This window comes from Raphanus sativus, chromosome 4 (assembly GCF_000801105.2).
Source record: "Raphanus sativus cultivar WK10039 chromosome 4, ASM80110v3, whole genome shotgun sequence".
In the NCBI taxonomy this organism is placed as follows: Eukaryota; Viridiplantae; Streptophyta; class Magnoliopsida; order Brassicales; family Brassicaceae; genus Raphanus; species Raphanus sativus.
Window position 1 is genome coordinate 25717034 of NC_079514.1, and position 13672 is coordinate 25730705.

General features: G+C 40.6%; 1 protein-coding gene and 1 pseudogene across 1 annotated transcript; one reads left to right on the plus strand and one right to left on the minus strand.

Moving 5' to 3' along the window:
- Positions 1-352: 352 nt before the first annotated feature.
- LOC108858313 (F-box/LRR-repeat protein At4g14103-like) lies at positions 353-1961 on the minus strand (annotated as a pseudogene).
- A 6285-nt stretch (positions 1962-8246) lies between these two features.
- On the plus strand, positions 8247-9286 carry LOC108833046 (uncharacterized). The gene has a single exon (XM_018606492.2). The coding sequence runs from the start codon at positions 8247-8249 to the stop codon at positions 9141-9143; it is 897 nt and encodes a 298-aa protein (XP_018461994.1). The 3' UTR covers positions 9144-9286.
- Positions 9287-13672: the final 4386 nt, after the last annotated feature.

Sequence of the window (13672 nt, forward strand, 5' to 3'; positions counted from 1 at the left end):
GACACAATTTTCCTAACTCTTTAACTTTATTATAACCGAACTAATTAACAATCACCTAAGTCTTATGTAAAAAAATTGAACAGTGCGCACACTTTCGTTATCCAACAAAAAATATTGAACTCCGAGCAGTTTTCCTTGTAGAAGAGATAACTATTAATGTTTTTTTTTTTCTGTAAAGTAACTGCCATGACAAGTTAGGTCTCTTGTCTGCATTGCATTTCACAAGTATAGTTACCCGAACATGAGAACTGAAGCAACAAAAACATGAAGTTAACATTGTTGGCCAAAGGACAAAGCCTAAAAAGCAGGTCTTTATATAACAAAAAATAAAGCATAAACAAGAGAAGATCATTTAAGCTACAACCAAAGCTTGGGGAGTGTTATCAGAGATTAGTTGGACAATGCAGATGGATGAAGCTACTGTTGATATTACCCTCTTAAGTTGCCTTGAAACGTGAGTCACATCTTCTACAGTCCATGCAGTATGGTGCAGTATAATTTTTTCAAGATTAGGCATTGTCTCCAAGAAATACTTGATCTGCTCAATCTGGCTCTCCATGTTACCATAGTAATCACCCATCCTATATATCTTTAATACCTTCACCGTACTTGAAGATAGGCAACTAAAAATCTCCTCTTCCTCAACGAAAAGTTGGCAGAAACACAGATCACCCCAACTGTCCGTCGCTTTGTTGACGAGTCCCTGGGAAAATATCTCAGGTATAAAGAAACACAGATAAAAAGGCATTTAAAAGTAGCTATTTTCATACTTGAAAGACAAGAGTCTCCAGATTTGGAGAGTTGTTGAGTAGATCCATCAATGGTTTCCACCCTACTCTAGGGCTACTCTCGATAGTTAACTCAGTCAGGTTGTTGAATAGTGGTATTGTTTCACAACAGCATGTAAGTACCTGAAACAAATCAAGAGCAACATGACGATTCGCAATTTTATAGTTAACTGAAATCATAAAAGCAAGAACGATTAGAGTAATGAAATACAAACCTCAAGAGTGTCAGCATATAGATAAAGGATATGCACACTGCGTATTCCCATGATGAAATCTGTTGCGTTACCGACCTTCTTGTTACCCTTGGAGTAATTAATCTGCTGTAAATCTGAAAAGCTAGCCTCATCCAAAAAGTGCGCCTTTCCATATTGCTTGTATGACATTCGAAGACAGATACGGGCTTCAACAAGCGAACAGAGATTCACAATCGGATACGCGTCGGCGATTGTATCAGTAAAATTCAAGTAGACAAGGCTGGGAGTGTCAATTGACACACTCTTTGCATTAGTATCAATCTCGCCCCAGCAAAATGTTAGTCTCTTGAGAGTTGTGATAGACACAGATGAAAAATTCCATAGTAACCAAGATATATCATACATAATTAGTTCCTCAAGCATGTGACAACCGGAAAGTAGCTTAGCAAGCCCAATACCATGATTTTCATAACCTGCCTGAAGAAACAGAGTCTTAAGCTTTGGAAGATATACATCTTGGTTGTCATCAAGTTTAATGTTGGCGCCATATCCAGACTTTATTTTAAGCCTAACTAATGTCTCGCTTAAGAAAATCTTTGAAGGAAGCAGAGATTCCGATTGCAAATCCACAAACAGATTAAGATCCGAGACACCACGTCTCAACACATTGAGAATCCAGGTAAATATACGGATTGGAACAACAGGATTATCGCGATCATCATCTTTGATAATTAAAGAAAACTTGTGTACAGGAGAATTGCCTTGCAAAGCCAATACTCTATCCACGAAATTTATAAAACTTGTAGAAACCTTGTGGTTATCAAAAACAAGATTAGGGTTACAAGCAAAGAGATAGCGCCATTTTCTGGAGAGAAGTGATGTAGAAGCAGCGGTTTTCATGGGAAGAAATGACAATGTGAGAGTGAAGTTCATCAGGTAAACCGCTGAATATATCAAACCCTATCTTTTTCCCAACCATTTGAGTTACAGCACCTGAAGAAAACAATAACTAATTATACACAATTTCAGCTTTCTTACGTCTGGTATTTGTTTCAAACAAGATCGATACAGGAAACTTACTATGGATATGGGAAGATCAAAAACACTATTTGATTCTTATGGTTGGAGTTGAAAGGTCTTGGCTACTATATTTGTAGTACGATAGTGAAGAAGCCGGATGGTTGGAGTATTAAGGTCGGCCCTTGTTTCAAAGATTCTCGGGAAGCAGGATTTTGGTCTTGAACTGAGACCATATTGAATGGGAATTAAAAGCTATTCCACCTGTTTTGGCGGTTTATGGTATGGGCCTCGGCCTAGTAAATTCAAAATGACAAAAATGAATATTTATTGGGTTGACATCGGTATATCCCTTAAACTATAGGTTCTCTATTTAATTCCCGTATACTTTCATGTTCATCACTACACCACCTAAGAGCATCATTATCAATAGGACTTGTGAAAGTCCTAAAGTAAATTGTTTTTTTTTTTAATTTTCTTTTGTCCGATCACATGGAGAGAAACCAATCAGATGGAGGAAGAAGAGAAAAAGGTTAAGGACAGAATTTAGGACGTTTCTTATATTAGGACATATGGGTTGGGTAATTGAGAAAAAGTGGTGGATCCCACACCAAAATCACTTAGGACTAATCTTAGAACCAACTGATATTTATGCTCTAAGTTACCAAGACTTATCACTAAACTACACAGTATTTTCACTTCTAATTATTTCCACTAGACCTAAACCAGACCGAAACTCACATTTACCCGAATGATTCTTATATTCAATATCCAAAATAACCACATCGATCCGGAACCAAACGAATAATTAAATATATAAAATATTGGTTATATATACATATAACACAACTAAATATATATACTTATAATTTAAAAATCTATTAAAAGTATTCGAAAAATTAAAAAAAAATAAAATTATTATAAATTATCCAAAAAATATTCAAAAAAATCTGAAAAATCTGAAACTTTTATCCCAAAGCATTCTAATTATTTTATATTTTATCTAAAATATCCAATAGTATACCAAACAACCCAAGATAACTAAACTAGAACTATACGGAAAATTCTGGATATTTTTTGTCCCTAGTTTTCTTTCATAACCAAACCCAAAACCATTCGAATCGAAACCAAACCAGACTAAGCCAAATAGTAAATGGATTCTCCAACCCTTTATCAAAACTACTCGATACCCAAAATATCTGAACCGAATCAAACCGATAACAAAATACCCAAACCTAATTTCCACATATGTAATTGATTTTTTAGTTGTGCTTTAACAAAACTAATTGCATTTTAAAATTATGTTTGTGTTTGACTACACCACTCCTAAATTAACCCGAGTTACAAAACATCGTAGACTTTTTCTTCATCAAATTCATTTGTTCATGATAAGAATGCCATTCAGGACGAAGTCGGCGGCTCTCTTCTCTCTCCTGCGATAAAAAAGGGGATCTGAATATTACCGTTGGCTCCGCCGTTGGAGGGCTTCTGCTCGCCGGCGATTGTTCTTTTCTTCTCTCCTCTGCTCTCTGCCTCTTCTCCTCCTCCATGTAGCGATGCTCATCTCCAAGAAGAAGCATCATCCGCCTTTCTTCCGTTCCTTTAAAGCCTTCCGCCTGTCAAAATCCGCCAGGATCTCATCCATGGCTAAGAAAAAGCTCAAATCGGGATCTCGCCCTGCTCCGTCGGTGGTTGATTCTGTTCACTCTGGTTTAGTGTTTCCCAAGACAAATCTGTCTTCTCTTGTTACGCTTCCTTTTGGTTCATCTCCTATGGTCTCCGGGACTACGTCTCCGGTTGGTTCTGTTCTCGCTGCGTCTCCGGTTGGTTCTGTTCTCGCTGCGTTTCCTGTTGGTTCTGTTCTCGCTGCGTCTGGGTCTTCTTCTGCGGTGGATTTATCTCTCGCTGCTTCTGGTTCTTCGATCTCTGCTTCTGCGTCTCCGTTTCTTGGCGTTGGTCTCTTCGGTCAAACAGGCTCTCTTTCAACTAAGTCCTCCCTACCGTTTGCGCAAGCTACTTCTCCTCCGGGATCGCTGCCTAAGTCTCCGAGGCTTCCTTGCAGTGGTTCTGAAGCTGGTCTTCCTGTAGCCTCTGATTCTGCTACTAAGGTTCCTCTCCAAGCCCAGAATTATGCTTCTATGCTCAAAAGTTCGGCTCAGTTACAAGAACTGGGTACTCCGGTTGAACATGTTTCTGGTGCTCCGTTTGTGCTTATTCCAGATGAGAACATCGAAGCTGCAAAGCTGGAATTCAAGGACTTCATTTATGCTCGTTTCCATGGAGACTATCCTTCAATGGGCAAAATCATTGGTGTGGTCAATGCAGTTTGGGCTAGAACTGGTCCGAGGATTTTTGTTCATAACATTGGTGAAGGCATTTATTTACTTCGAGTTACGAACCCAAGAACTAGAGAGGTGCTCCTTTCACGTACCTGCTGGAATATTGGCGGTCTACCTATGTTTGTTGCGCCTTGGTCTCCTGACTATTCTCCAGATGAGGCTCCTCTAACTAGCGCTATTGTTCCAGTGGAAATGCGTAACGTCCCTTACTTGCTCTTCAACAACGAGAGTTTGAGTCGGCTAGCTACTGCCATTGGTAAACCGGAATCACTAGCTCCTGAAACAGAGCGTAAAGAGAACTTCGAGGTAGCAAAACTCTTCGTTCGTGTTGACCTCACGGAGCCTCTGCCTCATCAGATTGTTTCGGGCTTCTCAAATGGTAGGGAAGTGATGATTGCAGTCTCATACCCCTGGCTCCCTGTTAAATGTGAGTTGTGTAAGAAATATGGGCATAATCCTATTAAATGCCCTGAAGCGCCTATACGTTCTAAGGGGGTCAAATCTCCTCCACCTCCACCTCCTCCCCCACCACTATCTAAGTCAGCAAGAAGGCGATCTCGATCTAGACCAGGACGTTATACTGAGAAAAAGGTCAAGCAAGGGACTCTTCGTTACGTCCCTGTGCAACGTAGTTCCTCCCAAGTGGCTAACGATGTGGCTTCTACGGATTTACAAGTGTTACCTGCTAATGAAGCTACATCTCAGGAGGATTCTGTGGGTGATCTCGAGGAGGGAGAAATTCCTCAACTTACCTGCAATGAGGATCCTTCAGTCGCTGAGATGGCTACTAGCCAGATTGCTCCTGCTACCGATCTGATTTCCACTCAATCACCACTCCCTGTTGCTCCCTTGCAAAGGATTTCTTTTGGTGCTTTTGATGTTCTGGCCACATTATCTTCAGCTGATAGTGATGATGATATTCTATCTCTGCCCTCTGAGGATAGCATCACGGCTATTTCAGTGAATGGTAAGGCTGATGATGCTGTAGGTATTGCTGCAGCGGCTTCAACCCCTGATTGCAACACCGACAACAACATTCACCCTGTGGAGGAACATGAGCGATATAATCCATTTTTTCTGGTTGGGAACCGGAAGAGTGGCCGCAAGGTCACGAAAAATCTTTAAAAATATTAGATATGTTTTTTGCGTGGAATGTGCGTGGTCTCAATAGTGACAGACGCCACACGATGGCCAAAGACTGGATTAATATTCATCGGCCTCTATTCGGAGCTTTTTTGGAAACACACATTTTGGAGAGTAATAAAGATAGAGTCTTAGGAGCTATTCCAAGGGGTTGGAAGTTTTTTGGAAACTATGATGATGATATCTCGGGCAGGATTATACTGGTTTGGGATCCTACTGTTACTATGGTTATCTATGAGGCAACAGCTCAATCAATCATGTGCGGAGTCTCTATTCTCTCAGAAAACATCTCGCTCACTGTCACGTTTGTTTATGGTTTTAATCTGCTGGATGATAGGAGAAACTTGTGGACTAATCTTGCAGAACTTCAGGGGAACTCTCCGGTAGCCACTCATCCTTGGTCAGTGCTTGGGAATTTTAATCAAATGCTGCGCTCTTCTCATCACTCCAAACACCTAACTACCCGTGTTGATGTCTCGGGCATGGATGAAGCAAACATTGGATTGCAGGATGCTCAACTCTTTGAAGCGCAGGCAAAAGGATTACCATTCACTTGGAAAAATTGTCAAGATGATAACCCAATCTCCACTAAGATTGACCATGCTTTCATTAATCAGGCATGGTCTACGGCTTTCTCTGATTCTTATGCTGAGTTCTTGGACCCATCTCAATCTGACCATACTCCCTGCCTTTTTCGAATGCCTTCCATCCGTCGTCATGTGATTAAACCCTTCAAGTTCTTCCATCATGTCATAGATCACCCAGAATATGCTGAGACGGTTAATGAAGCTTGGGATTGTGGCCAGATCACTGGTACTGATCAGTTCAAGTTGGTTAGGTCTCTTAAGCTTTTAAAAAAGCCTTTGCGTAGGCTGAACAAGCGTCATTACAGCGGTATCTCCCTTAGAGTGAAAGCACAGCAGGAGAAGCTCGATGTGCTTCAAAGATCTCTCCTAACTACTCCTGATGTTGCAACAGCTCGTGTGGAACATGAAGAAAGGGGACAACTAAATGGGCTTCTCAAAGCGGAGGAGAAGTTTTACAAGCAGAAGTCAAGGGTTCGGTGGGCTGATATTGGAGACCGTAATACTCCCTTCTATCACCGCACAGTATCAAGCCACGCTTCTAGAAATCATATTCATTATCTGAAAGATGCAGATGCTCGCTTGTACTTCTCTATCGACGTCATCAAGGCACATGCTGCAGACTACTTCAAAGGCATTCTCGGATCCACTGACCTCCTTTCCTCGCCTGTATCCACTGATGAGCTGCAAACTCTTCTTCCGTTTCGCTGCTCTGACCTGCAACAGCGCTACCTGAAGCGTGAAGTCTCTGCAGCCGAAATAAAAGCTACTCTCTTTGCTATGCCTTTGAACAAGAGTCCAGGGCCAGATGGTTACTCTGTAGAGTTTCTTAGAGCTTCTTGGGACACAGTGGGAGTTGATATCATAAAGGCTGTCACTGAATTTTTTAGAAATGGGAAACTGCTCAAGGATATGAACACAACAGCTATTGCTTTAATTCCTAAGAAGCCGGAGGCCTGCAGTCTCACCGAGTACAGACCCATCAGTTGCTGTAATATTGTGTACAAGCTGATCTCCAAAATTATAGCCAACCGTCTCAATCCGATCTTGACTGAGTGTGTTAGCCCGAACCAAACAGCTTTCTTAAAGGGTCGTAGCCTTGGAGAGAACGTCTTGCTGGCGACCGAGCTTATCAAGGATTACAATAAGCCCTCCTGTCTTAAAAGTGCTATGCTCAAGATTGATATCCGGAAAGCGTTTGACACGGTGTGCTGGGACTTTGTAATTAAGGTCTTGGAAGCACAGCACTTCCCTCCAATGTTCATTGTCTGGATTAAAGAGTGCATCTCCTCCCCTAGGTTCTCTATTGCTATTAATGGGGAGCTTGCTGGTTTCTTTGAAGGAAAAAAGGGTCTCCGTCAAGGTGACTCTATATCTCCATACCTCTTCATTATGCTTATGGAGGTTCTCTCTCGCATGCTAGACAAAGCAGAAATTGATGGTTCTTTCAGACTTCATCCGCTGTGCTCCTCTCCTAAGCTCACTCACCTTCTGTTTGCGGATGATCTCTTGGTTTTTTTTGATGGAACAAGCGCTTCCACTGACGGGATTAAGGCTGTTATGAATCAATTTAAGGACTGGTCAGGGCTGGATACCAATGAATCAAAATCAGAAATCTTCTATGGAGGCTACTCGGCAACTCAAGCTTCTGCACTGACTCTTCTTTCTGGCTTCAGGCGCGGAGCATTTCCGACACGTTATCTAGGTTTGCCCCTGAGCCCCAAGCGTATCTCAGCTGCCACATTACAGCCCTTCATTGATCGTATTACCTCTAAGCTGCATTCCTGGACAGTTAAGTTCTTATCCTTTGCCGGCAAAGTCACAATGATATACTCAGTCATCTATTCTATGGTTAACTTCTGGAGTTCGGTTTTTGTGCTGCCTAAGTGGTTCTATGCTAAAGTGGACTCTCTATGCTCTGGCTTTTTGTGGAAAAACAGTACGGTTTCTGCTGCAGGGGCTAGAGTTTCATGGGAAAATATTTGCAAACCGAAGTCAGAAGGTGGACTTGGAATCAGGAACCTCGAAGAGTTCGAAATGGTCTTTAGACTAAAGAGAATTTGGCTGTTCTTCTATGGTCCGGGGTCTCTTTGGGTTCCATGGCTTACCAATAATCGGTTTGGTGGAAGAAGCATTTGGCTCATAGCTGACTCCACTCGATTCTCCATGACTGTTAGAAGTATGCTTCAAATGAAGGATCAACTGCAAAATTTTCTTCGATGCAGCATTGGAAATGGTAATAGGGCTCTGTTTTGGCACGACTACTGGACTGACTTGGGACCTTTGTACTTAATGTTCGGTCCTGCGGGACCTCGAGCTCTTAGGATTCCTATTGATGCTACGGTGTCTCAAGCAGTGTCCAATGGTAACTGGAATCTTCCTCCGGCGCGGTCAGAGAACGCTGTCACTCTCCACATTGTTTTATCAACAATTTCGGTCCCTGTTTCATCTGATGTGGAAGACGCTTATGCTTGGAGAAATCGGTCGGGTGGTTTTGCTGCATCCTTCTCGTCGAAAACGACGTGGGAGAGGATTCGTATTGCTAGTCCCCCTGTTTTGTGGCACTCTGTGGTTTGGTTCAAGGAGGAGGTTCCTTGTTGTTCTTTCATTTCTTGGACTGCCTTTCTTAGAAGGTTACCAACTAGAGACCGATTGATCTCTTGGGGCTTAAATGTTCCACCAGGTTGTGTTCTTTGCTCGGCTGCAGACGAGTCTATTAGTCATTTGTTTTTTGGTTGTCCCTATGCAGTTGCTATCTGGTCTCGTTTTTGTGGCAGGTACATGGCGGTGCCTCCAGCTTCGCTATCTGATGTGGTCGTCTTGTGTCGGCAGCTTCAGGGCCCTCATGCGCGTGCGGTCATAGTCCTCAAACTCATTAATCAAGCCATCATCTACAGCCTTTGGCGTGAGCGGAATGCTCGCATCTTCCAAGGCGTCTCCTCAACTCATCAGGCCTTCTTCAGAGTGGTGGACCGTCGGTTGCGGGATCGTTTACTGTCCCTCTCTCTGCCGTCCGTTACAGCTCCGTCGCCTTCCCTGCTCGAGTTGTTCTTTTGCTTCCTAGACCCCTATAGCTAGTGTCTCTTTCTTTCTGCTCTCCATTATGTTTCAGTGTTCTTTTCGGTGTCTTTTGTTTCTTTGATTCCTCCTCCTCTCTCTTGTTGTAATAAGTTGTGTTTTCACAACATTGTAATCTCTAAAAAACAGAAAAGTGGTATAAATTTTAATATTTACACCAAAAAAAAAAGAATGCCATTCAATGTCTTCTTGAGTATTTATAATGCATAAACACACATCATGAGAGAATTGAAATTACTAATACCTTTTTATGTCATATCTTCAAATGCAAAAAAACTTCAATAGTGTAAAACATAAAACAATGCACTCTGCATGTGTTGTTCTAAAATACCAAACGAGATAGATCATACAAATTCAGAAATTAATTAAACACCGCTTGTGTTACAAAAAAATAATAATTAAAGACTGCTTAGTTATGTGTGTTTTGTGTGCGTTTCATGGTGTCCAATCCGTGAGATGATGCAACACAAAGAGCAATAATGAGAAAAAGACACAATAAAAAGCTTAGATGTTATGAATATTGTGTGATGTTTATTATGGAATGTTCTAGATTTACTTGTTCCCTACTCCAAGTTACTTGTTCCCTACTCCAAGTTATTAGACTTTGTCTCCAAGCTATGTAATCTTATATAAGGAACTCATTACTCATGGAATAATAACAATTCTTTCATCTCTAAGTCATACGACTCTCTCTCTTTCTCTCTCTCTCTTTAGTTCGATCTATTCTAAGACAAGAACACTAGGATTAGAACACATTATCAGCACGATCCAGCTCCAAGATCAACCATCAAGAGTTTCTAAGAAAAGAACCAAGGAGAAGAATCGGCAAAGTTAAAGGTAAGATCTCAAGAACCCTAATCTTTACTTGTGGTTCAAGCAATTCGTATTTCAAACTTCTCTTCATCTTAAATCCGATTTAAAAGGTTTTGCGATTTGATTTGGTTGATTTTAGTTCTTGTTTTATTTTAAAATCAAAACCCTAAACCCTTAATAGTTTTACATGACTTTAGTTTTGTATGGACAACAAGTGATACCCCTTTAAGGATGACACGCTATATGTCCAAACAAAATTTAAGGTCAATGTTTAACCTAATTCTAAAATCAGATTTGAATTTTAAACCCTAATCCTTAAAGTTTAAGTCCGATTTTAAGAAACCCTAAACCCTAAAATATAAAGCATGTGATTACATGACTTTAGTTTTGTATGGACAACAAGTGATACCCCTTTAAGGATGACACGCTATATGTCCAAACAAAACATAAGGTTAATGTTTTCCACAACTTTTGGTCGATGATGCACACCATAGTGTAGCTAGACCATGATTTTTCTTTTAGGTCAATGATGCATACCAATAGGTATGACTAGACCATATGAAGTAAAGGTCGATGATACGTACTCTTAAGTACAATTAGACCATAAAACAAAATCAATGGTTGATGATGTTCACCCTCAGGTGCAACTAGATTTTTCACCCGTGATTCACGGTGATCATCCACGATGATCCGCGTTGATCTATGATCCATGATGATCCTCGATGATCCGCGATGATCTACGATGATCAGTGATCCAAGGTGATCCACGATGATTCTCGATGATCCACGGTGATCCACAATCACTGGTGATGGATGATGCGCACCACAGTGCAGCTAAATCATGATCCATTTTATTTGGTCGAGGAAGTGTATTGAATGGTACTACTAGACCATTAAACCGCATGGGTCGATGTAGCATACCATATGGTATGGCTAGACCATGCACTCGTCCATCCCACTATTTTCAAGGGATTTATAAATCAAACAAGTTGATTAAGAGATGGATGAGTTACGAGAAAGTAAATTTCTAATGAGAATGCAAACTGGCGGTGTGGCCCTCTTATTTGTTTGCTGGCCGTGTGATCTTAATTGTGTAATAGCCGAATGGCATTGGTCACACAAGCCATATGACTTTATTGTTTACATACTGGCCGAGTGCCTTTTATTTCTTGTATAGCCGAATGGCATCAGAAATTGTATGTACTAACACTTAAATCATTTTGATATGATTTCAGAAGTTGAGATTCCAACCCATGGACTATGATACCCTAGATACTCTGGAGAGAACTATCTAAGATGGGCAATAAATATCTCGGTTATACTAACGATAGAAGGTCTTAGTGAATGTATCATCAAGGATGATCATGGAACCGAGAATGAGAAATATAAGGCATTAACAGTAATGCGCCATCATCTCAATGTGGAACTGAGAAATCAGTACCAAGATATACAAAGTTCTCGATGCCTTTGGACAGAGTTAAAGTCCAAATACACTAAGGTGATATTACCAAAGGCAAGGCATGAGTGGATCAGCCTCAGTTTCCGGGACTTTGGGTCCGTGGAAAAATACAATTATGCTCTATCCAAAGTAGCTCATACACTGATGTTTTGTGGTGAAAAGTTGACAGAGGAGGAATTACTTGAAAAAGTTTTCTCCACAGCAGATCCAAAAGATCTATTCCTACAACTAACCTATCGAGATAAAGGTTTCACCACATACAACGATCTGTTCTTATACTTATCTCAAAATGAACAGATGAATCAGATGAAAGATGATATGAGCGGCTATGAGGCAGATAGTGATGATGAATAATCCATGGGAGCCACGTCCAAAGTGACAGATGGAGTGGCCGGCTAGACCATTGTCTAAAGCCTTTAAACATTCTGATTTCATACTTATGATTTGGTGTTTTGTCATTCAAAATTTTATAGCATTAATAAAAGTTTTTATTTTATCTTCATTGATTGATTTGCTTGAAAAATATTTTTGATTGACATATGAGAATGAAAACTCGAGAAGAGTATGTCTAGACCACCACGCCTAAGGCACGGCCTTAAGAGGCACGAAATTTATCACCTAAGACCCATTGAGAGAGACCCAAAATCTCCACTGGCCGTGGACAAGGATACCACAATAACCGTGGTTGTAGATCCAATCATGGCCGAGGAGGGAGTAAAGGTCGAAATGGCATTACAAGCCACATCAAAATGGTTTCTATAATAAACCAATGGGCAAAGCAAAAGGAAATGTCCCTTTAGCTTATGAAAATCGCCAAAGGCATATATATAAGAGAGGTCGAGACTACATTCTCCCTACTGATCTAATACTATGCTAAGGATCAGTGTGATAAGGCATAAAAGCCTAGGTAACCAGTAAGGTTCACCAACGAATTTATACACTTTATGGCATGACCGGATTAGCCATCCTGGTCCGAACTTGATGCAAAGTTTAAAATTACTAAGGCACAAAGAGTTATCACATAAGATCTCACGTTGTGAAACATGTACACAAGGGAAACTCAGTAGGCTTCATTGTTCCAAGCAATACGAAAGTATAATCTGATCATAAGGGTAGTGAGGACAAAACCCGTGATCATGACCAGACCACAAATTCGTGTAACATGGTCTAAAACCATGCTGGCCGTCCAAGCATTACGTTTAAGTGAGGACAAACAAACGTATTTTATAGCATGTTCATGAGGGGGAGAATAAACACTCCGTGTGGTCCATGACCATACTATAAAACCCGAACATGATAAGCCTGGCCGAAGGCCATAAGGCATTATAGCTTGGCCGTATAAGGCATAATCTATAAGGTTGAGACTTCAAAAGTCTATAAGCTTGGGTACACCACAAGAATACATGTATGAAAGATAAGATACATCAGGCCATATAAAGTGAGCATAAATATTCCCGTCTAAAGATGATAAAGAGTCATAATCCAGATATAGACCATCCTAAGACTTTATGAATAAACCACCACATACCTATGTGCCATCTAGGATGGAATACCTCATCTAAGGATGAGATGAAAATAGGGAATATATGTTGGATAAGAAAACATGATCTTTCTCCCACGAATTCAATGAGACCATGAGCCAAACAAAGGTGATCATATTGTGGCCGAGGTACACTGATTACATACAAGATGAATCCGACTATCCAACATCATGGAGAAAGCTATAAGCTGGTAAATAGAAAGTGAAAGTGGAATGGTTTTAACCATCCAAGTCTTGGCAAAGATCCTCGGACCAGATATATATATATATATATATATATATATATATGTACTGGACGTCCATAAACAAAGAAAGAATGATAGCCAGACAGACCCGAAAGAATGACTAAGTCATACCAGCTTAGCACCACTATATAAATGTCCTAGTAGAGACATAATCAAGTTGCTGTAAAAGTCTATAGAAGATAGACCAGAATGTTCCATATATAATGAACCACAGATAGAAAAGTTAAGGTGCTCATAATGATAGATCCGGGTTCATGAAAGAGAAACCATACTAGACAATGAGATAAGACCGGCCGGTCCTAAGGTACAGGTATCATACAATGTAGCCTTGCAAACTACAAAGTATTCAATGATCCTGATAATAATAAAATCTCAATCGATTGTATCATGTCTAGAACGCGATAGAACGCGATGGAACATTATATAAGGTGTCGACACATACACACACTCATAAGTGATAAAGAGAAAGCAC